General features: G+C 39.2%; 3 protein-coding genes across 3 annotated transcripts; 2 read left to right on the top strand and 1 right to left on the bottom strand.

Moving 5' to 3' along the window:
* Nucleotides 1-342: 342 nt before the first annotated feature.
* rpl34 (ribosomal protein L34) lies at nucleotides 343-3,636 on the top strand. The gene is made up of 5 exons (XM_034230195.1): nucleotides 343-430; nucleotides 861-932; nucleotides 1,035-1,134; nucleotides 3,299-3,402; nucleotides 3,505-3,636. The coding sequence occupies exons 2-5, from the start codon at nucleotides 868-870 to the stop codon at nucleotides 3,587-3,589; spliced, it is 354 nt and encodes a 117-aa protein (XP_034086086.1). The 5' UTR covers nucleotides 343-430; nucleotides 861-867; the 3' UTR covers nucleotides 3,590-3,636.
* Nucleotides 3,637-4,933: 1,297 nt separating this feature from the next.
* ostc (oligosaccharyltransferase complex subunit) lies at nucleotides 4,934-6,804 on the top strand. Its single transcript, XM_034237950.1, has 4 exons — nucleotides 4,934-5,186; nucleotides 5,812-5,905; nucleotides 6,012-6,209; nucleotides 6,325-6,804. Exons 1-4 carry the CDS (start codon nucleotides 5,048-5,050, stop codon nucleotides 6,341-6,343), a joined length of 450 nt encoding a protein of 149 aa, XP_034093841.1. The 5' UTR covers nucleotides 4,934-5,047; the 3' UTR covers nucleotides 6,344-6,804.
* A 3,987-nt stretch (nucleotides 6,805-10,791) lies between these two features.
* etnppl (ethanolamine-phosphate phospho-lyase) lies at nucleotides 10,792-23,465 on the bottom strand. Its single transcript, XM_034227844.1, has 13 exons — nucleotides 23,177-23,465; nucleotides 21,391-21,509; nucleotides 20,776-20,935; nucleotides 19,687-19,761; nucleotides 19,441-19,534; nucleotides 17,090-17,206; nucleotides 16,206-16,288; nucleotides 15,682-15,907; nucleotides 14,329-14,483; nucleotides 13,466-13,555; nucleotides 11,670-11,800; nucleotides 11,492-11,562; nucleotides 10,792-11,329 (listed from the first exon to the last, which is right to left on the bottom strand). The coding sequence occupies exons 1-13, from the start codon at nucleotides 23,233-23,235 to the stop codon at nucleotides 11,228-11,230; spliced, it is 1,482 nt and encodes a 493-aa protein (XP_034083735.1). The 5' UTR covers nucleotides 23,236-23,465; the 3' UTR covers nucleotides 10,792-11,227.
* Nucleotides 23,466-27,711: the final 4,246 nt, after the last annotated feature.

Raw genomic sequence — 27,711 nt, 5'->3', positions numbered from 1 at the left:
CTGAAATATTGTTCAGAGTTTAAAGTTTTAAAAGATTTGCTCAATCACTAACTTCAAATGTAAAGTGTATGTTATTTAAACTATATTGACTTTAATTGTATTTGATTACATTTTAAAATATTATATTGTTTCTATTAAAAAAATATTCAATGTATTGTATATAATAAAGAGGGGGCTGTAACAAAGGGAATATTACGTTTTAAAATTAAGCTACTTGCTAATGTAATTCAGAATTCCATTAACAGTTGTTCATATTTAACAGGTGTGTTATTACAAAATCTATAACGTTTCATAGCTTGCTGGTGTAGTACAGACAAGCCACCAGCAGGGAGCAGTATGACATGCAGGAGACTTGAAATAGCTGCATGGAGGAACTTTAAACTGGAAGTCCTCGCCTCGCTCCTTCCTCTTCCGGTATCGGCGACAGTAGGTATGGCGTCCCCCTGCTTTTCTCTGGAACATTTTTATTTTATAATCTACTCTAATCCTACGTTTAAAAAGCAAATGTGGTTGATTTGTAGTCAATATAATAATAAGAACAAGTCTTTGGCTCTAATGATGTGACGATTATATGAAAAAGTGGTTTCTGTGAGATATTTTGATGATGCCGTTACTTGGTCTCTGAGTCCGTATCTGTAGAGTGAATGTGGGCTCGTTATAGCTACCCTGAGCATTTGTTTGCATACCGGATTAAATTAACCACTAAAATAATAAACTAAATAAGTATATTACACTGTTACCTAGTCTTAAATCCCCGAAAACCGGTATCACAAACGTATTGAACAGTTTCAGTACTACTAGGAGTTAGCATGTTAGCATTGTGCTTTTCTAAACTAATACAATTTTGTTTCTGTTTTTAGCTTCAACATGGTGCAGCGCCTGACTTACCGTCGTAGGTTGTCCTACAACACCGCCTCCAACAAAACCAGACTGTAAGTGAACTTTCCAGCACAACACTGTTTGCATCTTCAGTTATGGCTTGCATGCTATCAGCTAGCTGCACTTTATTTATCACTGCTCCATGCTGTTTGCAGGTCCCGGACGCCCGGAAACCGTATCGTGTACCTGTACACTAAGAAGGTCGGCAAAGCCCCCAAGTCGGCATGTGGCATCTGCCCAGGAAGACTGCGTGGAGTAAGTGAACTCTGTATATTTGCTGGTCTGCAGGGCCCTCATTGGACTGGTCTGATACTCAACTGCAGCTCAATGTCCTATTATGATGGGTGGGGAAGTTCATTGTGATGGGTCACAATTTGGTCACAATTTGTTGCTATTTGGTAAACATGCTAAGTACAGATGTTAATGTGGTGTGTCCATGTAAGTATATGGCAACCACTTTTGAAACCTAAACTGCATTACAGATACAAGCTGCCAAAGAAGCTTTTTTGCCCGATGCTTCTCTTGTCTTTAGTTGCATCCTAAAAATTAAATTCAGGAGTAATGCATCTGCATGAAAACAATCAGCTTTGAATCAAGTGAACTGCTTTTTTGTGACTTAAAAAGTGGTAATACAACGGCAGGTGTCGCAGCATTACTGGCAAACAATATAGAAATTGTATATATTCAGATGTGGCACTTTGAGGTCCAGTTGAACAATTGTTGTCTAATGAAAACTGATGGTTCATTTTGTAAGTGTGATGGAGGATTTGTATAAATACAGCAAAGCACGTTTATACATATAATACACTTGAACCCCTAAAAACATTCTTAATGGCATTAAGAGGGGTCTCACAAACGAACACTTCAAATTGGTGGAGACCTGATTAGTTCCCTTGATTGTGAGATGGCTCTCATACCTCAGTTGGATGATATCTTTTTGTGCTTTAAGGCGAGACACCCCAGGTGAATAGGGTAATTTTTTTTAACTTAAAGGTATCAGCTAGAAATGTCTCCAGTTAATTACTTACAATAAGGCAATTGTCTTTTGTATTACAAGTTTCTGAAATAGCATGTTTAAATATGCAAATTATCCATTATCTCATTAAATATGCACATATTTTAACACATTTCAGAAATCTGAACTTTGGATATAGCCAGATTCAAAATTCTTGTTTCATTTTGTAGTCATATTAGTATCTAAGGCTTTTACGGAAGGGATATTGGATATCTCTTTTTATCACTCCATAAATCAGAAAATACTGTCAACAGCCCTAAAATATCAATTTTCGCCATGTTTTTAGGTATACAATGTTGTATAATTCAGGCTATGAATTATATATGAACAAACCCTTCTGTAAAAGCCTTCATAATATTGATAGGAATATAACTGGAAGGTTTGGTGTCTCTACGTGCAACTGAAGTTGAAATTTTGAACTCAGAGTAGGAGAAAAAACTCATTTTGAGAAAACGACCTTTAAAGATTGCAGTGAGGCGCTAGCTAAACCCTCTGTTCTTTGGATGACAGCTTGCGCATCGACGCACTCCGTGAAGGTATTTCATGTTCAGGGTCATTTTTTTATATATAACCTTGCTTCGTGCAAGTGACAATTGTTGTCGTCTTCTCTGTGAATGTTTTTTTCGCTGTTCTTTTGGCATTTTGAGATTTCAATTTCTAGCTGAAAGCTAACCAGGAAGTGTTTTAGCACACCACGTGACGCATCTGAACGAATCACGTTGTCAGAAATTGACACCAGCCAATGAGATTTTTTTTCTTGGTTTAAGACCCCTTTGTGCTTTCACGATTGATTGCTGATACAAAGGAAATGACCATATTTGGATCCGATGAGATCATTGTGCAGGAGAGACGGAGCTTTCCAGCGATATCTCTGATGACATGGTGCACACAGCGGTCGCGGTACTTTATGTTAGAATGCTAACTTTTGGTGAATTTAGGAGAAATCTACAGACGCAAATAGACAAACTATAGTAAAATAAACACTTAAATGTGTATTTTGTATGTTTTCCTTCCAAAAGCCTGAAAGAAAACATGTTATGGAATCAAAATAGCACAAAATCTCAAAATTGACCAGTACTTGAAAAACGATGTTTTTGCCTGCCGTGTCTCGCCTTAATACAGTTTTTTTTTTTTTCTTCTCCTTGTTGTGAAGGATAGGAAATTAAGGTCCATCCCCAAATCTGAAGTTGTTGTGTAATATTCAACGCCTGTAGGCAAAAGAGCACAAAATAAGCATCATGTTTTTCTTAATTAGTAAAGCACTGGGGTTAATCTAGGATTTTTAAATCAGAATTGGTGGTTTTCAAGTCTACATTTTGAATGAAGTTGTGAATATGTTTGTAGATAATTCATACCCTTGTCCTAGACATTGCCTTGGTCTCATTGTGGTTCTCTCTGTTTTAGGTCCGGGCTGTTAGACCTCAGGTTCTGATGAGGCTGTCCAAGACCAAGAAGCACGTCAGCAGGGCCTACGGAGGCTCCATGTGCGCCAAGTGTGTGCGTGACAGGTAAGAGAAGAATAATAATGCTAGTGTTTGCTTTGAAAAGTCAAGATATTTCTTAATTAAAAACATTTTGAAATGTCTAATTTGTCTTTTTACTCTTCTCAGGATCAAGCGTGCTTTCCTGATTGAGGAGCAGAAGATCGTTGTCAAGGTGCTCAAGGCACAGGCACAGAGCCAGAAATCTAAGTAAAATGTGTATTTGTACTGCCACAATAAAAACATGACCAACAAATACAACTTTCTTCTGTGATTTGCAATGTCTTGGTGTACTTAATTGAAAAGTTAAAGCTTGGTATTTGATACATTGGGGTTCATTGCAGATATGTTGAACCCATGCTAAACCTATAATTTGGAGACATTTTACAATAGGTTTCACATTCAGCCAAAAACAATATGGTCTAGAATCAGTTTTATAGAGGGTTGTTTATGACTGGCGACAAAATAGTCAACAATGCCTACTTAACTTAATGTTTCAATATAGCCTATAAAGCTGCAAAGGAATTGCATATAAAGTGGGATTTTGGAAAGAAAGACAAATCTGATTAGATTTGGGATAGGTGCTCATGAGTAAAGAAATGTTACTTGTGGGATATCCAGTTTTCCAAAAAACAAGTTTTTTTTATAATGTAGGCAAATGATTTGAAGGGGTTGCCAGAATGTGTTTGAAAACAGAACGTTGAGTGTTCGTCGCAGTAGCACATGGTGTTTTTTACATTCCTACATGGTTTTGGAAATACATGAATGACTAATTGTAAAGGACATTCTTAACCATATTAGCAGTTATATATTTATTGGGAAGCATTACATAAGAATTTCCAATGCAATGGTCTGGATTATTCAACCGCCCTATTATAATTTGGGGATGAAGTTCGAAAACAATTTGATGTTACCTGAGTCAGCTGGGTTGTGGAAAACAGGAATGTATTCCGACCTGCACCCTGATACATGTGAACTACATTCCTAAAAAAACGATTGGGGGGAATTCATCAAAGACTAAAAAATACCTACGGTGTTCAAATAACTATCACAAATCACCTGAGGGCACTTAATTAATCGAACGTCCCACTTTTGAATTGATCACAACAATTATAATACATTCTACTTAAAATGATTGAACAGCCAACTAATCAATCAATGTTTATTAATATAGCCCAATATTACAAATGTTACATTTGTCTCAGTGGTCTTCACAGTTTGTACAGAATATCAGTATGACAATACATAGGTAGTCCAAATGTTTGGAAATGCATGTGTCTATAATAAGAAGGCAAATCCAACAAACAATAGGGATGGACTGGGATGGACACGCATATGTAATCGTGACGTTTGAGTAGTACAACATATCCGAACATTACATTAACGTTACTGTCTCTTTAAATGTGCGTCACTCAGAACCTTTGTTGTGTGGGTCAAAATTAAACAATTTACTGCAATTTAACACAAGGTTATTATAATTGTTATGAAAACATTTCTGCATTTCACACTAAATCGCCAAATAAAATATGTTTTATTTAAACGCTCTGTAGTAATGATGTGTTGGAAGAAAACATTACTTCCGGGACACGTCAACATAGTGTCTGCACAGAGCGGACGGACCTCGGCCAGCAGCAGTGATAGTTTTAGTTAATGCAACAGTTTCTTCTCTAAAATGGAGAGTTTATACAGTATGCCGTTTTCCGTGCTGGAGTGCCCAAATGTTAAACTGAAGAAACCGTCGTGGCTGCACATGCCGTCTGCAATGACAGTGTACGCGGCCGTTATCGTGTCCTACTTTCTCATCACTGGAGGTAAATTGATCTGCTAAGCTAACCTAATGCTAGCATGCTAGCTTTAAATCTGCATTGTTTCAGCATTACTGCACAATTAAAACTCATTCATGTTCGGTAGAAATAATGACAGACATATTAGGCCCTGGTTGCTTGTGTAAATGAGCCTTTTAGCGTCAACACAGATAACATAATGGATGAGAGGCTAACTTGGCAGCTAAGCTAACAGAGGGATGTTATTATCCTGCAATAGGCCAATAGTGGAAGTATAAATCATATTACAGCATTTGCCGACATAAATGGCAAAGTAAATAACAATGCCATTAAATGCACAACAATTTAGACATTCAGTCAATTGGTTTGTTTGTTTACCTCGTCATCATTGACTTGTATTAATTCCCCTATTTATTTTACTTTCCTATTTCATTTTCCCATTTATTTCTACACTTTTTGATGTTCTTATTTTAAAGGTATTTATTCATGGTAAAGTTATATTTTACCTTTACATTTCCACCCATGTATTTATATCCCAAAATGTATTAATTTCTGTGCTTTAACATGACCAGTTTGAGTTTTAACACCTAGATTTAATAATGTTCAGTTGTTTATTGTTCTGATTGATTTCCCGCTCCCTCCCACATTATAGGCATCATCTACGATGTCATTGTAGAGCCACCGAGTGTGGGTTCAATGACTGATGAGCATGGACACCAGAGGCCAGTGGCTTTCTTGGCATACAGGTATGTCAAAAACCTTTTGAGCATCTCAACAAGCTGCAGCCAAAGCAAGGAGCCAGAGGGTCAAATTGATGAATGCATAGCTAATGTAAGCACATTTGTTTTTCAGAGTAAATGGCCAGTACATCATGGAAGGACTGGCTTCCAGTTTCCTCTTCACGATGGGGGGCCTGGGCTTTATAATCCTGGACCGCTCCAACGCACCAAACATTCCCAAACTCAACCGCTTCCTGTTGCTCTTCATCGGGTTTGTCAGCGTTCTACTCAGCTTCTTCATGGCCAGGGTGTTCATGCGCATGAAGCTGCCGTAAGTCTAACCTTGTGTCTCATGAAAAATAAAGATCTGTGTCTAAGAAGCCTGCAAGACTACTACTCTGATTTGTGTGAAAGTGTCTTAACCATTTAATATTTTGTCTTTTCAGAGGATACCTCATGGGCTAAAGACAAGAAGAGACCTTGATTTGGATGGACAGAAGACATCAAATGCAATTATGGATAAATGCAACATTTGATATAATCAACAACCATTAAGGACTGAAAGCACTGACCTGTCTGCACTGGCTCTGTCTCATTGCTGTTTAGCGACTTGCTTTCCTCTCCTTTTCTCCACCAAAAATCTAATGCAGGACCAGGCCCTTCCATGTTAAAGTCACATTATTAAGAAAAATGTTGTCATGTATTCAAACTTCTTCCTAAAAGAAGCCAGGGAATGTTTGTGTTTGCCACTGGAGAGGAGAAAGTTACTGAACGCTGTTGGCATGGAGCCACTGCTCTGGAAATTAGAGGGAAGTCTGAATGATTAAGTTTTTCGTTTTGTAAAGAACAAGTGGAAAAAGCCTTGAACTTGTAACAGTTGCATTTTTTTGTACAAGGGTGTGAAATAAAACATCTTTTCAGAGCTCCTTGAGGCTGTCACTTACACACTATCACAAACACGAAACAAAAGATATAACTTTACTCACCCTGAAGGCCAGGCAAGACGTGTGCCAGCTATTGCCCTAAATAAGAGATTGCTTAACACAAATCCAAAAATGAATTAATACAAAATGTATAATTAAATATATAAAGTACATCTTATCTTTATCTAATAGAACAGCTATAAGAGTAAGGTACATTTACTAAAATAGAAACATTAAATGTGTTCGTATCAAGAGCTAACTGAGAAAAGGTCAATATATAAGACCGGAAATAGCATATCCTCTATTAAGATTTGAGCCACACAAGCATTGTAGTTTGTCCTCCAGTAGGTGGCGTCATAGATCTACAGACCTCACATTATGAGCCTTTTGACATGATTATCCATCTTGAGTGAAAAGGATTGAAGGGTTTAACAGAATGCCAGAACAAGGAGAAAAAGAAATGCAGTTGCTGATACCAGTATTGTATTTCCATTTAATTCTACTTTATACTTAGTTACTGTTCAGATGACCATTTCTGTCTATTGAACACTGTGGTGACACGTTATTGGACATAATTATCTCCAGATGTCCTTCATAACTTGATAAACTATGTATAAAAAGCCTCTTGTATCAGCTGGGAAATGCAAAATGTCACCAAAAAGGCTGTTTTTCTGAGAAAAACTAAATGTGGTTGTCTTAGAGATACGTGGCTCTCCCAGGACAGCCACAAAGTTACAAACATATGATCTTATACACTATGATACATTGCTACAGATTACATTTATCAAAAATATGTAAAAGGAGTTGTACAGAATGTACAGAAGTGAAATGCATCCTACACATCAGCATTATTTAGCGGGAGACATCACATATATTAGTTGAACACTGACGGGGAACATTTTACTGCACAAACAATAAATAGCCTACTTTTACTTTAAGTACATTCAACTGATTATACTAAGATTTTGAATGTAGCACTTGTAGTATGGTATTTGTAGTACTTGTATTGCAGTAGGCATCTAGATGCTTTATTCCACCTCGGCCTACGTCACGTTCTGCAGAGCTGTTACTATTTGGCTCCGCAGCGCGTGCAGCACACCCCATTTCACACAGCGCAATATGCTGAGTCTGCTAAAGCACCATCTGTTGACTTGAAGCACCTCCTAAACCTGTCCTTTCAGAGAGGGAGGGTTGACCTTATGCATTGTGAAATACAATTCATCTTATTTTACAGCTCTGTGCACATCAAATAATATAACTTATGTTCATTAATTCCTTATGACATAAATGCGTTTGATTATTCCTGTCTTTTCCAGTTCCATTCAATGTTAGCTTTCTCTGTTTCTGGGCTTCATTTAAGTCTAATTTAAGAATTGAAAAGTAAAGAAAATATTGTGGTCACTAGAGCCACAAGCTACCCTGCCGTTTACAAAGTCATTCAAACTAGCTGCACCGTGACCAGCTTTGAGAACACTTTAATGCATCAATATTTATAAACGTGTACTTCTCCCACCTCGGACAAATGTGTTAGTTTAATCGACTGATCTATACATCTAAGTTTCTCCAGAAAGAATAATACAAAAGTACCACTTTTACCAGAGATGGGGTCCTAACTTTAGGTCACTTAACATGAAAATGATCAACTCGTCAATAAAAAAATGACTATAAAAAATGGACAAAAACGTCCTACTAGTGGCAACCGAAGCCTTGGAGAACTTATTTCATAAAAAAACATAGACGTAGGCCTACTATATCCAGACATGTGATCCAAGTCATTTGGAACACGTCTCAGGCCAGTACACTACCCAGTCATTTGTTCATATTTGAACGGAAAACGTACAATTAACACTGACTTTCAAGGTATCATGCCTCAAGTCTTTTACTTCCAGGTTCAAATCGTGCCTCAAATCATTTATTTTGTCTAGTCAAGCTGCAATTCGCGAAAAACATTGCCTCAAGTCAATTTAAGTCTCAATGATTCATCTCTGAGTATATCATGTATGTTTCTCTGGGCACCCTGAGGGCCTCTCTTCTCCAACTTCTAAGTAAGAAACGTTTGGGAATTGTTCTCCGGTCTGTTAGAGGAACTCAGGGACATTGGTCAATTATTGCAGACTTGTCAAACAGCGTCCATGTTTGTTTGCTTGGACAGAGTGTGGGGGGTGGGGGAGGGGCGATAATGATGCTGACTGCTCAGTTCAGCTAGTTTATTAAAGCCCACCCTCCTGGAAAGCAGAGGTTACGGGTAAGAGATTCCCAACAATGAACAACAACGTATCACATACACACATGACTTTATTTATCAAAGATCGAGCAACACCAAATGTGTCCATACAGATATTGCACACTGTCAAATACAGTGAGTCATTTTCATCATTTGTAAAAAAAAAAAGAATTAAATGCTAAGGTCTTGACATAATAACTTTGTTTACTGACATATTAATTATTTGAAAATAACAGACAAGTTAATTTTAGCTGAAGTTAAAACAAAGAGTAACATTTAAAAAGCATGTTAAAATATGTGTTGTAAAACCACAATAGTAGGCATGTGTTATGCTGAAAATCTGACTTGATTCCGAGGGTTGCCAACTCTCACGCATCTGGCGTGAGAGTTTCACTCTCACGCATCTGGCGTGAGAGTTTCACTCTCACGCATCTGGCGTGAGAGTTTCACTCTCAATCTCACGCTCTCACGCTGCCCAAACTATTCTCACACCAAAAAACAAGAATACCGAAGACTAGAAACGGTTTTGAAAACTGTTGTGACGTAGTGATCGTCTTCTCAATAGAACATCTTTGATAATGTCTTCTGGCCAATCAGAATCAAGATAACGGCGTGGTGTTGTTGCAGGAAGTCCCGACGGAGAATACTTTTGCTGTAGTACATCTCTATATACATCGATACAATATTACGTGTTGATAGAAATCAACACGTAATGAAATAAGACCCCACGGTTTGATGATTGATAGGTGTGTGGGCTGTCTTTCATTTTGACACAGAACAATGGGGGCTATCCACCCTTATCCACAATGTAAAGTCATTCACAGCCTCTTCTCTCTGTGAGGAGCAGCAGGTTCAGCTTTCAGAACAAAGTAACACAAAACTAAAATGGCATTTTTTTAAATATGTCATGTAGTAATAGATGTATTTATTTTTCTTCTCAAGAGAGTACCAGAATGTGTATTTTATGTTAGTATTTCAAAAAAGCTCCTGGGGGAGAATCCCCCCAGACCCCCCTGCAGGGGTTGGGTTTTCAGCATGTCAACTCTTTCACCTGTGGGGAAATTGCAGAATTGGCTCCAGGTCGCCCTTTTTATTTACTACAATAATGACTGATTTTAAATGCCATTTTCTTAATCTCTTTCATTTTTTGTAAAGCACTTTGAATTGCCTTGTGTTGAAAAGTGCTATATAAATAAACTTGCCTTGCCTACAAGACAAATGTGCCTTTTTATTTCATACAGTTCAATTTGGATTGAGACAGGGAAATAATCTAACCCTCACGCGTGGCGTTTCACTGTCAAGGGGAGCGTGTATGTAATTACATTGCAAATACTGACTTGAGCCCCACCACTGTATGGGTTAGCCCTACCATAGATTACCCAACAAAAATACTCTCTCGCAACTGCCGACCCGTATTGCGCAAGCGCAGATCTAAGATCCAGTAGAAATGATAACAAAGTAAAAGTCTGCTGCTTATTGTTCTACTAGGCCAAAATAGAGTGTGTTAATTAACATATTTGGCAGTTTGGAGTAAGTCTGTAGATTTGTGTGTGTGTGTTTCATGTATAGGCCTCTCACGATAATTAATTTTGTTAGATACATTTTCCCGGAAAATATTGCGATAAACGATAATATTGTCGGCACCGTTGTATGACCATTTTATACCACTGACCTAATGATAATATATAATAATAATTCAAGTACATCCTTTCAAACTGCTAGTCACATCCTCATGTAAATGGAAATTTATCGAGTTCATTTTTATTTATCGTACAATAAGTCAATTAAGTGCTTATCGCGACAGGCACACAATAAAACTGGAAACAAACATGTGTTTGACTTCATTAGTGAATGAAACTTTGTGCCCTTTATCTGTGTCCAATATTGTGTATTTGTATATATATATCCTATATATATGCTAAGGTCCCGCTGCTGACACGATAGCAGTCATTTCGTGTGCATATGTGTAATCAAACCCATGATATCAAAATCTCACCAGGTACCCAAAGTTGGCAACCCTGTCCTAGGCGGAATTCAAATAAAAACCCTGAGAAGATACTATACGAATAAATATACAGCTTATTATTATTATTAGTATTCATGTAAAAACATTTGTCATTAGGTTATATATGAGGCACTTAGTTGTCTCCCCTTTTTGTAAGCTTTAACTGTATAAAAGGTAAAGCCCTGAGTGAGGCAGCTTTATGTCCTGAGGCGTTTGGTGCGTTGAGGAACTCCTTGAGTGCTCACTTTGTTGTGAGCCAACCCACTGTGACACTGGTGTCCATGTTCATCGGTCGGCAGCTTGAGATAAAACCACGAAGACATGAATTGGTATCAATGAGGTTGGAAGAATCAAGAAAATGAATGTAGATTGTATTTGTCTTCAAGTGATATTATTTAATTTGGGTTTATTGAGCATGCTCGGGAGGGGATACAATACATAAGACACATAGGTGCACTTACCTTTCTTTTAATGCTGTCGTTCTCCACGTTGGATGTGTTGTGCAACTTCATGCCCAGTGCTTCTTCCAGCTCTGGAAACACAGACACACGTTTGAGAGCTTGATCACACACAACATGATCTTTCTAAATAATGCAGGGGTCAGAGAGACGACACCACAGAGGAGTCACAGTGACATACCGGTGAGGATTTGGTCGATTTTATCCACCACCATGTCAGCGTCCTCCATACTGAAGCACATTGGGGGCTTGAATTTGAGCACGTTGCGATGAGGTCCGTCGGCACTGAGCAGGATGTACTGTTCCTTCAGCCTGGGGGGGAAATATGAATTATTCTTCACTCTGTATCCATTTAAACTAAGCAGACTTTCTCACTACTCACAGCAGGAAAAGCGTGCACAGCATAGGGCGTGAGGCTCAGGTTTGGGAAGGCTAAATAACTTGTTTTACCTGATGCTGCCTGCCTCCGGCCGCGGCGTCAATAGAAAAGAGATCAACTCAGTGAAAGCACCGCCTGATGCCTGATGACTCAGTGTGCAGAGTTTAAATCTATTAAGTATAAAGGAAATACAGTTTAAACTGCCGTATGAAGAGAAGATACCGACGTGTCGCACTTATCATTCATATCACATTATCAATCAGATCATCGATCATATAATATATCATAGCCTATATTTCCTTATCTGAGTCAGCTTCTCGAGCCGTATCTGGCCGTGCAACACTTACATTGTCACATAGGCTACTGTATGCAGAAGTATTATTTTAAGCAACACATTAAGTTGACGAAACACTCAAGTCAAATGTAATTAAAGTCAGATCGTGTCTTAGACGGCAGTGATATCATAAACCTGTTAATGTACGCATTCAAACACTTTTTCTGTTACCAGCTGTATTCACCTTGCAGCTATGTGGCTTTTATCCTGGATTATATGTTTAAGTCATGGATGTTTAAAGTTCATATTTGTCTAATATTAGTCTACTTTTCATTAATGAAGTATGACGCTGCGCTGTCAGTAGGCTACACTTGTTCCTGTTTGGTCAAATGTAGCTAACCCCGCCCCTTTCACGTGAACGCGCTCTCAGCTGGAGAGAGAAACCCTGGCTTGATTTACCGAGTTGATAACCAGCGTCGTATACCCGCTTAGCGAGAGCGCGTTTGTTAGGGTAACTCAAACGTACCCAGGGTATGTTGAACTGGCTTCGTAGTACAGGGCACAGGTGGCTGCATAGCAGCGCTAATGTCAAAGACACAAACATTATACATTCTATTTTTATTTTACCAGGATGCAGTGACACAAATATTTGGGAAGGCTAAGCCTTCCCTAGCCTACAGTACCCGCCGCCCCTGGTGCACAGAATGCAGTTTTATTATCCCTCAATAAATTGATAAGCAGTATACGAGTTCTTCAGAATGTACCTAAGCGGTCACAACTTATGGTGGAACTTTGTGTTTGGGATATGGCCTGTTTGTAAGTTAAACATAATGCAGAGACGGGTTGATTAATAAGCTAGTTATACTGCATTAAACTCTACATTGCAACTCATTTAATTAAGTTTTACTATTCAAACAGCTTAATCAAAGACCCCATTGTCTTTATTTGTAGTTATCCATTGTTTTCAGGGTTCCTACAGCTTATATTTAAAACTATATAAGACTATTTGAATGACCAAATGTATGCCATCTAGGTCCGCCTGTGGTTAATGTGAATTACTTATTCTTCTTTATTATTTAAAAAACGTCTGAAATATATATTTAAGAAATTCTAACACCAATTATGGCATTATTTTAAGATTGATGGATTCAAAACCCTTTAATATGGTTTTGAGATATTGTATTAGTTACATACTTTATATTTTTATTAGAATTTCTCTTTGTATTATTTTATTTTAGAATGTGACCACATTTCCCCCCCATGGATCATCATAATATGTTTCCTTCTGGCTGACACTATCCGCGTTCTCACGCTTCACTCTTACCTATAAATGACCTCCTGGGCCTCGGCTGTAGCCGGCGTGAGCTTCAGCCGGTCCTTCACAAGCTCCACCCCCGAGAAGAGGCCACGCCCCCTGCAGGACGGGAAACACTGGTTAACTCCTGGCCTCTGACGTCTCCATTTTTAAAGATCTTCTTAAACAGAAAGCCATTAAACCTGTTTTTCTCCCTCCACATGTTCTGGACCAGGGTTCAAACGCATTATAATTTATAATCTACAGCTTTTTTATAATGTCTTATTTTACATTAATGACGGGGAAAGTCTGTTAGAACACAATGGCACTCCACGGTAAATATTTCACAGAATAACAACAATGTGTCGCTGCACCTTTGAAGATCCTCAGAGAAGAGATGAGTACATGTAATATAAGATTGACACATAAAATCATGATGTTATATTTTTTCTTAACATGTTATATTTTTAACAATGTTCTGATTATTTTTCGAGAATTATTATTTCATCATTTGGTCTATAAAAATGTCCATCCCAGTTTTTCAGCCCAAAGTGAGGTCTTCAAAAGTCTGGTTTTGTCAGTCAAAAACCCAAAGAGATTCACTTTATGATAATATATAAACAGAGAAAAACAGGAAATCTCCATATTTAAGAGCCCAAAATCAGTATTTTCTGAAATGTTTGCATGATAAATTACTTTAAAGCTTGACTTAAATTGTTATCATTATCATGTTGTAAATGAAAACATGATAATGATACAAATTAATGATCAGGCAATTCCGAGATGTGTTATTGGCGAGTCACTGAATTAAATGTTGGTGCAGGGATTATAGTAATGAGACATAATGAGTCAGATATCATCAGAGCTAATGTGCAGTGTTAGCGTTAGCATACCTGATGTCTCCCACCAGTGGATGTTTCTCCTTCTGCTTCTCCAGCAGACGGGTCAGGTGTCGGCCCACTCGCAGGGCGTTCCCCTGCAGATCCTCTTTCTCTATCACGTCCAGGACCGCCATGCCGATGGCACACGACACTGGGTTACCGCCAAACTGAGAAATGCAAAACCCAGAGACACAAAGGACATTTTACACAGAGGTTACATTCAACATAACTTTAATCAGCTGCTGTCTGTATACTGAGGACAGGACCAGAGGACAATGTGTTGCATTACATACAAATATATAACTGACTTACAGTGTCACAGATATAGTATTGTGTTTTTGTTTATGTTAAACACATCAAAAGATAGGGACTGTCATTGTTTTTGTTCATTTGTATAGTATGTGACTGAATACATTGATACTGACACATATTGTTCTGTTACTGTCTAAACTCTTCTCCTTTCACAGGAAGTAACTGTAATGTGAGGCCTTCAATTAAAAGAAAAAAACTGTCTGGGACGGAATGTATTTTCCCATAATGTGGAAAACAGATGTGTGCATGTCAAGGATAACTTGGGCTCATTCCTGGAAGAAGTTTTTTAAAAAAAATGTATTTTTTTTTTTGGCAGAGAAAACCATCGGCTGCCCCCTGCCCTCTCTGGAACACATCTCCACCTCCCGCTGCTTCAGCAGAGCTAACAAAATCATAAAGGACAGCTCTCACCCAGGTCACAGACTGTTCTCTCTCCTGCCTTCTGGGAGGAGATACAGGAGCTTCAAGTCAACAGTTTCTACCCCTGGGCCGTCAGGCTGCTCAACCACCACACATAATGCAATAACTGTAACCATTCTCACACTTTTAAATGCACTTTATATACTATTTTTTATATCAATATTTGTAACTATTTATTCCCCCGTATGATTGTATGTTGTCTGTCCTATTGCCGTGTTTTTTAGTGTTATGTATTTGTTTGTATTTTTTGCACACCGGGACAGAGCACACAATCTCGTTATACTCTGTGTATAATGACAATAAAAGGCTCTAAAGTTAGAGAATAAAAAGCAGCGATCATGTATTGTGTTCTCTGCAAAATGCCATTTTTGTCTTTTCTCAGTTTATATCACATTAAAAGTATATTTTTAGGGTTTAAACTGAAAAAAAAACACATTTAAAGACATCACATGGACATTTATTACTATTTTATGATATTTTATAGACCTAATGCATTGTCAAAGTATAATATTATTTGACAAAATACAACATAATATAATAACTGACCATTTTTTAAAAGGGTGGTGTGAAAGAAAACGCATTTCTTATGATATTACTTTCTCAATTCTTTATTATTCTGCGTAATGCTCTTACTGTATTGAAGTACTCCATCCCGGAGGACATGAAGGCCTCGGCCACCTCTCTGGTTGTGACCACGCAGGACATGGGGTGTCCGTTCCCGATCGGCTTCCCCATGGTGACAATGTCGGGCACAAAGTCCTCTCCCTGCAGCTGGAAGGCCCAGAAGTGGCTGCCGACACGCCCGAATCCCACCTGCACTTCATCGGCGATGAAAATGCCCCCGGCCTTTCGCACATGTCTGCAAAGGGGCATGAAGATCCACGAGTGTAGGCATTGACTCTCTTAAATTACTCTCACACACACGCATATGCAGCAACACACCGGACAGGTTTTTCCTCCAGGACTATCGGGTATGTTCTATCACTCAAACATAAATCAACAATTCTGCAGCTAGAAAATGTGAGCCTGCTTTTGCTCATGGCTTCCAGCATATTCTGCAGTGTGCAAAGTATATTAAACATGTTCAGAATTCCTAAGCTTTGTGGGATGATTCTGAACACAAAAAAAAAAAAAAAGAGCATGAACTCGTTACATACTCTGCCACTTGCTGGAAGTAGCCCGGGGGGGGAATGACCTGCCCGCCACAACTCTGCAGTGACTCAGCAATAAAAGCGGCAATCTGCACAAAAGAAAAAACATCAGGTCCAACAATCTAAAGCCAGAGTGATAAAGGGGGAGAAGAGGCGGAGCTCCGGCATCTTTGACCTGCAGATCTCACTCTTTCATCACGGTGCAGTGTCAGTGTACAAACAAGAGAGAGACATAGACATCATGTTACTGCAGGTCACTGCGGAGTAATACAAAATCCACTGTAATAAAAAGTTATTGTACTCCTTTTGTTGTTGTGTTTTTCCTCCTGGAGATGCATATCTGGACAAACATCCTTTAGAAACTGCTAAAGCCATTCTGCATTATCCCGTCCCTCTGGCCTCTGGAAGCCGGGCTGAGTCGAGCTTTTTCAATTTAGGATTAAGGACCAACAAGCTGGGACAATAAGAGTTTCCTACATGCTCTCATGAACTTGGATTTGACCCTAAGAATTGGGAGATAAGGGGAAAGAGGAGAAGAAAAGAAAAAGGGGAAAAGGTGGAAAATCGAATGAGTATGTATGAATCAAAAGTAAATCCTAACTCATAGATCAAAGCTCAACACGTTTGATGTTGCTTTGATTTAAGTCCTCCTAAAAAAACGATTTGATGTTACAGGACTTTATACTATCACAGTCTTCATTTTATGTATCTTTGTATCTCCTCGATACACGCAAACAGGTTAACATACCATTTTCATAACATTGCAAAATACTTATTTGTTATTCAGGGCCATTTCCTTGAACAAAAGAGTACAATTACAGCAATAAAGCAGTTCAGTTGAAAACATTTCTCAGGTTGTTTTTCCAACTAACTTCTTGTAACACACACACCTTGCCTCCTTTCTCACGCACGCCGTGAATAATATCTTTGACTTCGTCTGCGTACGCAGTGGCAGGGTCAGGATGGTCCGCCCTGTATTTGCCTCTGTACACATCTGGGCTGGGAGCCTGTGGAAAATAGCATGAACATGTCAATACTCATGATAGATTTGCTTAAAATGTGTTGTTAGAGTAAAAAATAAATGAATATAAACAACTTTTTGGAGAACAGTGACGAGAAGTGTTGTAGAAATGTTATATCACTTTTCATAGTCATAGTATGATATACTAACATATATCTACATAGTTTCCTGTTGACTGACCCTTAAGTAAATTAAGTTATAAAAAACGAACAACCAAAGCTGTATACTATGAGGATACTTTTATCATTGTACAGATGATGTTGTAGTAATATACTTTAAAATGTGAAATTGGGACGTTTCTTCTCATATAGTGTTTTTACTAAATTAGATGTAGGCCAATTTAGATTTGAATACTCCCATTGTAATCCAGCTAAAATAACGTAGTTTGTCCTCTCCTAATAGTCTAGGGAAATGTAGTTTGTGGTGTACAGAATGTCTTCTCGCCGTTCTATTGCGCAGGTTTCAATATTTGTTCCACATATGTTGAAACATGTGGCTATACTCTATCCATCCGGGCTCGTGTTCATGTGAAGATTTATGTGAGCATAATGGAATAAACAGGCATGAGCTGCCAAGTAAATCTCTGAGCAAAAATATGGGAAACCGTGGGAAATGTTGATGAATGAAGGCATTTACCAGAGCTCGAGTCCTACGTGTCTGTGATCATGAATAAAATATGCATGGTGGAGAAACAGACTGTCTTAGAACACCTTGTAGCTGCACATGTCGCATTATCGAACTACACCAAGGAACAGAGTGTACGACACAATGGAGCCAGGACTCTAGGTGTATATTAATAGCATATATTATACACTGAAAAAAAATATAAACGCAACACTTCACGAGATGAACTCAAAGATCTAAAACATTTTCTATATACACAAAATAACCATTTCTCTCAAATATTGTTCACAAATCTGAAAAAATCTGTGATAGTGAACACTTGTCCTTTGCCGAGATAATCCATCCCACCTCACAGGTGTGGCATATCAAGATGCTGATTAGACAGCATGATTATTGCACAGGTGTGCCTTAGGCTGGCCACAATAAAAGGCCACTCTGAAACGTGCAGTTTTGCTTTATTGGGGGGGTCTGGGGGGGTCCGAAAACCAGTCAGTATCTGGTGTGAGGGGTAGGGTTAGGGTTAGGGTAATGTTGTGAATCGAGTGGCCTGTGTTCGTCGTCCATAACATACGCCTGCCCATACCATAACCCACCACCACCATGGGCCACTCGATTCACAACATTACCCTAACCCTAACCCTACCCCTCACACCAGATACTGACTGGTTTTCGACCCCCCCCAGACCCCCCCCAATAAAGCAAAACTGCACGTTTCAGAGTGGCCTTTTATTGTGGCCAGCCTAAGGCACACCTGTGCAATAATCATGCTGTCTAATCAGCATCTTGATATGCCACACCTGTGAGGTGGGATGGATTATCTCGGCAAAGGAGAAGTGCTCACTATCACAGATTTTTTCAGATTTGTGAACAATATTTGAGAGAAATGGTTATTTTGTGTATATAGAAAATGTTTTAGAACTTTGAGTTCATCTCATGAAAAATGGGAGCAAAAACAAAAGTGTTGCGTTTATATTTTTGTTCAGTGTATATTACATATATGTTATACGTTGTGAAATATCAAAATATGACTTTCTTTATACTCATAACACACTGTGTCAAGCCTAATTCAACACCAGGTTAAGACTCAACAGTTAAAGTGGCTGTTGAAATGTTGAAATCAAGGCTTTCCTTGCAGTTGATCAATCAAACTCCCTAATAACAAAACAGAATGTATTCTCACAAACATCACACGATTACTTTAATAAAAATAAATTGCGGGACTATGAGTTGTTTACAATTCAAGTAAGGAGCTGGAAAAGTAGCAAAGGAATCCGGGCTGGGGCTGACTATTTTTGGTGGTGTCAAGAACATTAAAATCCTGTTCAGCCTCATTCCTAGTCTCTCCTCAGGGCGGGGTCCTGCTGTGACTGAACAGGTATTTAGGGAATTCCACTAAAAGTGTTTTAAAGCTGTTTTGCCTTTTCTCTTTCACCTGTGTTTTCAGTGACTCACTTCCAAAGGTAACATCTTGCACCACTGAATTTGCGGAAAACAATACTTCTGTCTCTTCTTTTCTGTATCCCAGTGAATACTCAGTAGTCTGCCAAAGAGTGATTTGGTTTTAACAGGGTGCAGGCAGGCAGGGAAAGCACTCACCACATGGACAGATTGATTGAGCTCAGCGTCTGACGCGTGGTGGAACTTGTACGGACTGATGTCGATGAGCGACGAGACGTGGCCGTGATACGCGCTGTAAACAAAGCACACACAGTCGGCTTTACCCTACATAGTCATAAATAAAACGCTGAATGAAAAGACTTCCACCACTCATTATCTCCTCCAGACTTTTCACTTTGCTCTTCTGGCACTGCGCCAGGAGTTCTTGAACGATGAGACACTTACTTATCTAGCGTGATGATATCTTTGTGGCCCGTGTACTGCCATGCGAGTCGCAGGGCCAGGTCGTTGGCTTCCGAGCTGCGGTTCACAGAGGCAAGGGTTTCTAAGAGTTACTCAGTCACCACAAAACACACAGCCGTAGCCACACATGTCACCAGCACGTCATTCCACAGGTTGTTGTTTCACTTCCCATTATTATGTTGTATGAGATGACACCTACTTATTAACGTTTAAAGTTTGAAGATCCACCATGAAACATGTTGCTCTTTGCTTTGTTCCATACAGAAGATTTCATTAACATCACATCATTGTTTTTCTTTCATTCAGTGTTTTTGCCTAAAGCTGCTACTTGATCAGTACAATAATAATCATCTCATTGTCCTACCTGTGATTTATTTTATTAGTACATGTAATTTACATTGCAAAATCACCCTCAAGCACATTGGAAAACCTATAACCGGTTGTATGTAGAAATTGCAAAACAACAGATTACAAAAGCAAAAGTTTTGCTGAGTGAGAGGATAAAAGAAAAATGTTTGCATTAAATATGACGGGCAATTATTCTGTGTGTTGATCAACTGATTGATTATTCAGCTCTTGTCTTCAGTGTGCACTTCTGAACTGCTGCACGGTCGTTTAGTCCTTTTATAACTTCCCTCGTCACACCCTTTTCCCTGTGCAGTCACAGGGAAAAGGGTGTGACGAGGGTGTAACACATACTCCCTTGGCATTGAGTGTATAATGATCATTCTACACAACATTATTACCATTGACCGGATCCTTCCTGTTCACACAGCAGAACTGCATCGAGTGTAAACGAGTAACCACGCCAGACTGGTCAGGTTAATGAGGGGTGTTAGCAAAAATGTTATCTGTATTTCCCTCTTTATTTACATACAAGCAAAACTATTTTTCTTAATATAATTCATGGTAACACATGTTGCATTAGTATTTAAATAGAACATTATCATTTTGTGGATGAATAAATGATAATCTGTAAATCAATTAACCATAACGACATCCTTTTTTTACCTGAACAGTGCCCAAAAAGAGAAAGGGGTTTGCTTCTTGAGTATGAGCGTGCAGACATACCCAGAGTTGACGAAGTAGCACACAGACAGTTTGTCGGGCAGCGTGTCCTGCAGCCTCTGGGCGTACAGGACCAGGTTGTCGTGCAAAAATCGTGAGTTGGTGTTGAGTAGTTCCATCTGCTGAGCTCCTGCCTTCACCACATCCGGGTGGCAGTGGCCCACTGAGAGATGGAAGAAATGATGCACAGAGAATTCAAACCAATCCAGTATAGAAATACGCTTTTCTCATTAAAACCTGCAACTGTAATTTGAGGCCAAAACACACCACGACAACTGGCACATAATTGGAGGCTATATGCTGAAATGAAAGAGTGGGGATTCAAATGGGAGGCCAGGAGACATGGAGATATTTATGTCTCTGCATGCAAGTTAGATCATAGTGCCTTTGTGGAACAATCGAGTTGGTCAAGTCATTCAAGTTATGTCATATCGACTTTGTGGAACAATCTAGTTGGTCATTCAAGTAAATGAAATACTTTAAGCTTTGATTGCAACATCTAATATCACATTTCCTCTCTGTCCACAATATCTTCTTTTCTTCTGCAGCTTTCCTTGGAAAATATGACACATAGGTGTTATGAAAATAGATCTGAAATGTTTGTCAGTGTGTGTTTACCGTGAGCCACGTTGTTGATGCAGTCCAAGTACTGCTGTCCTTTTTCATCGTACATGTACTGGCCTTTGGCTCGAATGATTTTGATGGGGTCATGGCTGAAGAACATCTTACAGGACGGCCTGCAGAGGAGTTGGTATTAATATTGCATACGTGTAAAGAGTACCTTTCACACCCCTGGGTTGAGCTTGTTTTCATTTACCTAAACAATATTATCTATAACATGCTCACATCTCCAAAATGTGTTTTGTTGATAAACAAAAAATGTTTCTTCTCTTATGTCTATTCTTCCATTCACATACATTCAAAAAAAGCCTAACAATGTTCTACAGCAGTGGCGGCGCTAGGGGGGTGGCTAATTTTTTTTTTCTTTTTCCAAAACGTCTCGGGAGTAATGTGCAGTACCGGAGTCCACCAGAGAGGCAGCCGCTGCGGGACAGTAGCCTGCGTACTGCGTAGCCTTCCCTGCCCTGGAGAAGAAGTGATCCTTCCTAGTGCCTGACGAGTTTTAAGCTAATAGCCTATAAAGTTATGGATATTAGAAAGTTATTTTCATCGAAGCAGCAGCAGCAGCAGTATCAGCAGCTGACAACAATGTCATCACCAGCAGTGAAGAAATAGATGATGTTTCAGGTTTGTGAATCTAATGGTGATATCTGCACTCTGGTTGACTGAGTAAGAAGTGAAAAAGAGTGATGTAACGTTAATGTTATAGCTAGTAAACATGGAGTAACCACACTAAGTATACCCTTATATGTTAGTATGTATACAGAACTAAATGACAACAAATTATCCTAAGATGTAACGTTAACCCTTCATACCTCAGTCTACTTTTAAGACACTAAAATAACGTATTACAATTTTTATTTTGTTTTCGTTTGTGGAAGTATACCAGCTCTGGTTTCAGTACACATAACAACGGAACCATAGCAACGGAACTGACAGGCAACGGATCTGACAGGCAACGGAACTGACAGGCAACCCTCTGAATCAGACTCCGATTGGCTGTGACTGCATTCAGTGTCCGATTCAGAAACGTGACTCTTACACTCTTTACGTCACAAACAAAGATGGTGGATGAGAATAGATCTATAAAACGATAAGCAATGCGCCAGAATCAAGGTGAGACTATCTGCATCCTTTAAAACTCTACGCACATTTGTTTCACCGAAATAAGTAAACGACTGTATTTGAGTGAGTTAAGGCATTAGCTTGCTTCATTAAAGGGTGTTAATGAATAAGTGTTCTCCAGTGCCTTTTGTCCTCTTTAAGGTGTTATTAAGGTAGGGTTAATGTTGCTCTCAAAGTGCACCAGATTGATGCTTTTAACTTCAATATTTAAAAAAAAAATCTTCCCGGGGGAACATGCCCCCGGACCCCCCTAGAGGAGGCGACGACCCCCCTAAAGGATGTTCGGTCCACCCCCCACTTGTAAAAAATAGCACTATACCCCTGCACCCCCCCCCCCCCAACAACTCCTGGGCTAAGCCCCGGATCTCCTACAATCCTAAATCCGCCTCTGTTCTACAGTTTGATAGAGTCTAGCACACACCATAGACTGTATATATAAAGGCACACACACAAGAAAAAAAAGCCGATGCAAACATATGTGAAGAAACAATTGTGAAAAGCTACATTGCAGTTCGAAAATGCACCAACAATTCCTGCAGCACCTTTTAGGGTTAGGAACACACTTTAATAACTTCCCGTAAAACGTAGTAAAACTTAATAACTTATAACCTAAACTTCATAGAGTAGTAATATAACTGCAGGAAGTTGTCTATCTTACCCGATATACTTCTTCCTCAGGTCGAGCGTCTTCTTCTTCTCCACTCGCTCTACAGACATCCTGATGTTTCCTGATGTGTCCAGCTCTGTGCTCCCTCCGTCCGCGCGGGGTTCAGATCATAGACTGTATATATAAAGGTTCAGATACAGCTACTCGGGCAGGAGTAAACCGGCTGTACGCACACACGTGAACACGCACGCCTCAATGTACACGCGCGCGTACAAGAGGAGGATTTCTAAAAAGTGCAAACTGCAGCACGTGAAGCTCTCGTGATGCCACCTAACCGGATTGAGCTGCTAAAAACGTGCAGGTGCTTCGAGGGGAGTGACGTCACACGGGCAGGTACGCACTGGTTAGTGCAGGCTGTAAACTGATACACCTGTACATTTGTAAATCACAATTTAAGATTACCTAATCCTTCACAAACGCTTTTTTGTTGAAATAAATAAATCAACCCTTATGACAAAACATTTTAAAATGTATTTAAAATAATTATTTAGATTTCTGTTCCCTTATTAGACTGGTAGGCTATAGAGAGGCGAAGTCCCTCCCCTTCCGAAAGCCTCCATGGGACCCCGGAAGCGGAAAATTATACATTGAAGTCAATGGAGAGAGAAAGGTTATCTTTTGATCCCGTTTGAATTGTGCCACGAATGACACATATGATGTTTGTCAATTTAAAAGAACATTTTGCAAGTAAAAAAAATAAAAATGTTTCGTAAAACTGTGAAGTTACACATTTTTTCGTGTGAAACCGCTCAGTGAACTACAGGTCTCTCGTCTCGCACAATACGCGCCACCAACATAAAGATGGCCGTCACGTTAGCACATTTCACCACATTCTTTCAGAATGAGAATAAAAGTATTTTACGAGGTGAAAATCACTACAAGTCTGGGCACGTTGAGAGCTGTACCTATCTGAAAGGGGAGTTAGTCGGTTCTGTAAGAGCCAGCATGCGGGACCGGCTTTACAAGGTTTCGGTGAGTAATATGAGTGCAATGTGTAACGTTAATGTCAGCTAGCTAACATTAGCTAACAAGGTACAGTAACGTGTTTTGTTTTAACAACTAGTTTTCTCCTTAAGAACTTCGTGGTCTCTGTGTATGCTGTGGATAACATTAGTGTTCACAAGAACAAGGTACACTCCCGTGTTTTGTTTTAGTTGCTCTTCAGATTGAAGCGGCCAGTTTTATATCAACTATACTGTATGTGTGATCTCCTTTTTGTCGTTGTGTCATTTGAGTTTATTTGCTGTGTGTCGATTCAAGGATTTTGGTTATCTAGGCACAGCTGTGTGTGACTCCCTCTGGTACACCGGTATGTGTTTTCCTAATGTAGAGAGCATTGATTAATTAATAAACTACACACTGAGTCTAGATCCTGACCAAATCCTTTTTTATTGTTGATCAAATGTTTTTAAAAAATGTATTCATACACATTTAGAAAAATACAATGTACAATCACAACCAATACAACACAAATTACAAAAAATACAGAAAAAACAAACAATAACAACAGACAAGAGGACAAAACTATGGAAAAATAAACCCTCCCACCCCCAGATCCGGACCATCCTTGTATTATTGCTCATTCAATCTATTATAGCATGCTAACAAATGGTACTTACTTTATTTTTACAGATCTGCATAGGAGACGATGGCGCGATGCAGAGCGCTGTCTGTGATTGTGCACAGGAGATGTACAAATGCAGCCACGCTGCAGCATTGGCAATATTTTCCATGTGGCAGATCAGCTCCACAGATGTTGAGTGCCAGTGGAGGAAGCCTGGCACTTCCAAAGTAGTCCAGCCGGTGTCTCAACTTTACCAACAGCGAGAGGAGACATACAACCCACTGGCCAGAGACATCGCCAACTGTCAACTGGGGGGTTGTAAACGAGGCCGAAGGGGTGAAGGCTTTTGTGGAGGCCTATCAAGTGACAGTGTTCGAATCGAGTCTGGTCTCTTTGTGAGTGAGTCGGGTGTTTTGGGAGCATCACCCGATGGACTTGTGCAGCCATCTGCCCTGCTGGAGGTGAAGTGTCCACACAGCCAGAGGAACATGACCATCGCGGAGGCAGTCCAGTTACCATCCTTCTGTCTCCGTGAGGAGGGTGGGTCATATATTCTCAAGGAGAATCACCCATACTGGCACCAGGTCCAAGGGCAGCTGCACATCACAGACCAGAGTCTCTGCTACTTTGTTGTGTGGACCACGAAGGAGGCGATCATCATCCCCATCCCCAAAGACCCTGCATGGCATGGAAATCTCCTCCTCCTGGAACAATTCTACACCCAGCATATGCTCCCTGTGTTGGCCAGTAGAGAGGAGGACATTTCAATAAACATACTCTTAACACCCTCGGACTCTGCGTTGTGTTTGGTATGTGTGATGGGGTGTTATGCAGAGGGGAGGAAAACAGGACACAGCAGATTGGGATTGTGGTGGAGATGCTGAGCAGTTATTTAATTGTTGCATGTAATTATTATTATACTGTGTGCTTCTTAGTTATTCCATCTTTTGCTGTAACATGGATCTGTATGTAACTCTATATTTACTTGTTATCTACCACACTTCCTTCTACATCATACACCATCATTATACATGATGGTGTATATAGGATATATATATATTTGTATACATATCTGTAAATTGTATAATTTTATTTAAACGTCTTTTTGATCTCTCAAACTGAGTAAGATTGACAATAAAGTTGACTTTGAAAAATATATATATTCTTTATGAAAATAGTTGACTGTTGTCAAATGAATCCAAATGAAACGTTGGACTGAACTACAACTACGCCTTTAAATCTCTACGGACTGTTTTTCAGTGGGATGGCAAGTTCCTATCTTTAAACATTTATTCGTTTTTTCTCAGAACAGATTTGATTTTATGAAGTTAATTTAACATTGCCGACCATGTAAGGTCATCATTAAAAGGTACAATCAATTTGTTTAGGGTTGACTAAAATAATGAAAAACATTCATTTGGATAATTTACTGACAGAATAAGAAACTCAATGATGCTCTACTCACCTGTTCCCTTTTTATAAAGTGAAACAGTTGAAACGATAGATTTTAGTCAACTTAAAAACAACCTTCTCCAAAAGCTATCAAGGAATATACCGAATACTTGTTTTAGAACTTTATTACATATTTTTATATAAATAGTTTGAATGATCCATAATTGACAGAAGCTTGTGTTTACACTGACCTGTTACTCATATATTAATGTCTTTGTAACTTCAGTAAACCACTACCTCACTAATTTCTTTCATTCATCACGGTTCAGTAAACTAAGTGATACATGAACCAGTTTAATCATTATAATAACGTAGGATTGCAACTCTTTGAAAATGTAGGTGGCTCTTAAAAGAGCCGTTGTGTTTGGGTGTGCTGGTCTCAGGTCAGTCTAAGCCCTCTCTCCGCGGATGCGGCGGGCCAGCTGGATGTCCTTGGGCATGATGGTGACCCTCTTTGCTTGGTTCATCTTACTGGGGGGCAGCTACATGGATGTCGGTGCAGTCCACAATCATTGCGCAGTTGAAGGCAGAATGAATTTATTATTGACTCAGAATGAAGCACAACTTCATGTCATACAATACAATGACTTTATTTGTAATTGTGTAAAAAAATATGAGCATTGATTAGCAAGCAGGACCTGCAGGAACAGAGAATGGTGATGGAGCTGGGAAGAGAGAAGAATAAAGAAAACAGATCAACTTTATTATCGGATATTAAAAATTCAATTTCAAAACAAGTTGCCGCTCCTACAGTTTTCTAGTATGTAAAGATGATTTCACATGACCTATGCAAAATATCACACTCAATACATGTGTGTCTCTGGGGGGTGCATTGTGCCTTTGATGTATATAAATAATATACCATAACCAAATACTATTACGTACAGTGGAAATCAGGTTGCCAGAGCAGGTCAGTGTGCATGTTCCTCAACGTCTCAGCAGTTACAGGTGAGGTAAAGAAAATAAAAGAGAAAAAGGTCAGTAACAACACTTTAAAGTAACAACACTTTGAATAATTATCTCTTCTAACAATTTTCTCTCAATAAGCACACAACGACTGTCTTTCCAACAAACAGATTGTCATCACAATGAAACACGTCCAGAAGAATGTCATGCAAAGCTCCATGCCTGCCTTCGACTCTCCCTGAACTGCTTCCTTAGCACCCGGTGGAGGGCGCAGTAGGCTACTCTTCAAAAGTTTCACGAAATACTTACCATCATGTTTGGTTACTGTTTAACATTTTGGTTTACTTCATGTAATAAAATAATAACTTCATGGTAAGGCTACTAAAAATGACAAGGCTAAGTAATGTAATGCTAACTAACGTGCTCGCTACTCGTCGCTACTAGCTAGGTAGCTAACTTGACTATGTTCCATGCACAACATGTATATTACCTATGATATTACCTGATATGTCTGATCCAGCGACTCCTGGTCCTTTCATCAGACGGGAATCGATAGAAGGAGCAAGTGGTATGATCACTTTTATGACTACAACCTGGTACAAAG

Source organism: Gymnodraco acuticeps, unplaced genomic scaffold, assembly GCF_902827175.1.
Source record: "Gymnodraco acuticeps unplaced genomic scaffold, fGymAcu1.1, whole genome shotgun sequence".
In the NCBI taxonomy this organism is placed as follows: domain Eukaryota; kingdom Metazoa; phylum Chordata; class Actinopteri; order Perciformes; family Bathydraconidae; genus Gymnodraco; species Gymnodraco acuticeps.
The sequence above is the reverse complement of the archived record's forward strand: the minus strand, read 5'-3'. Positions and strand labels throughout refer to the sequence as shown.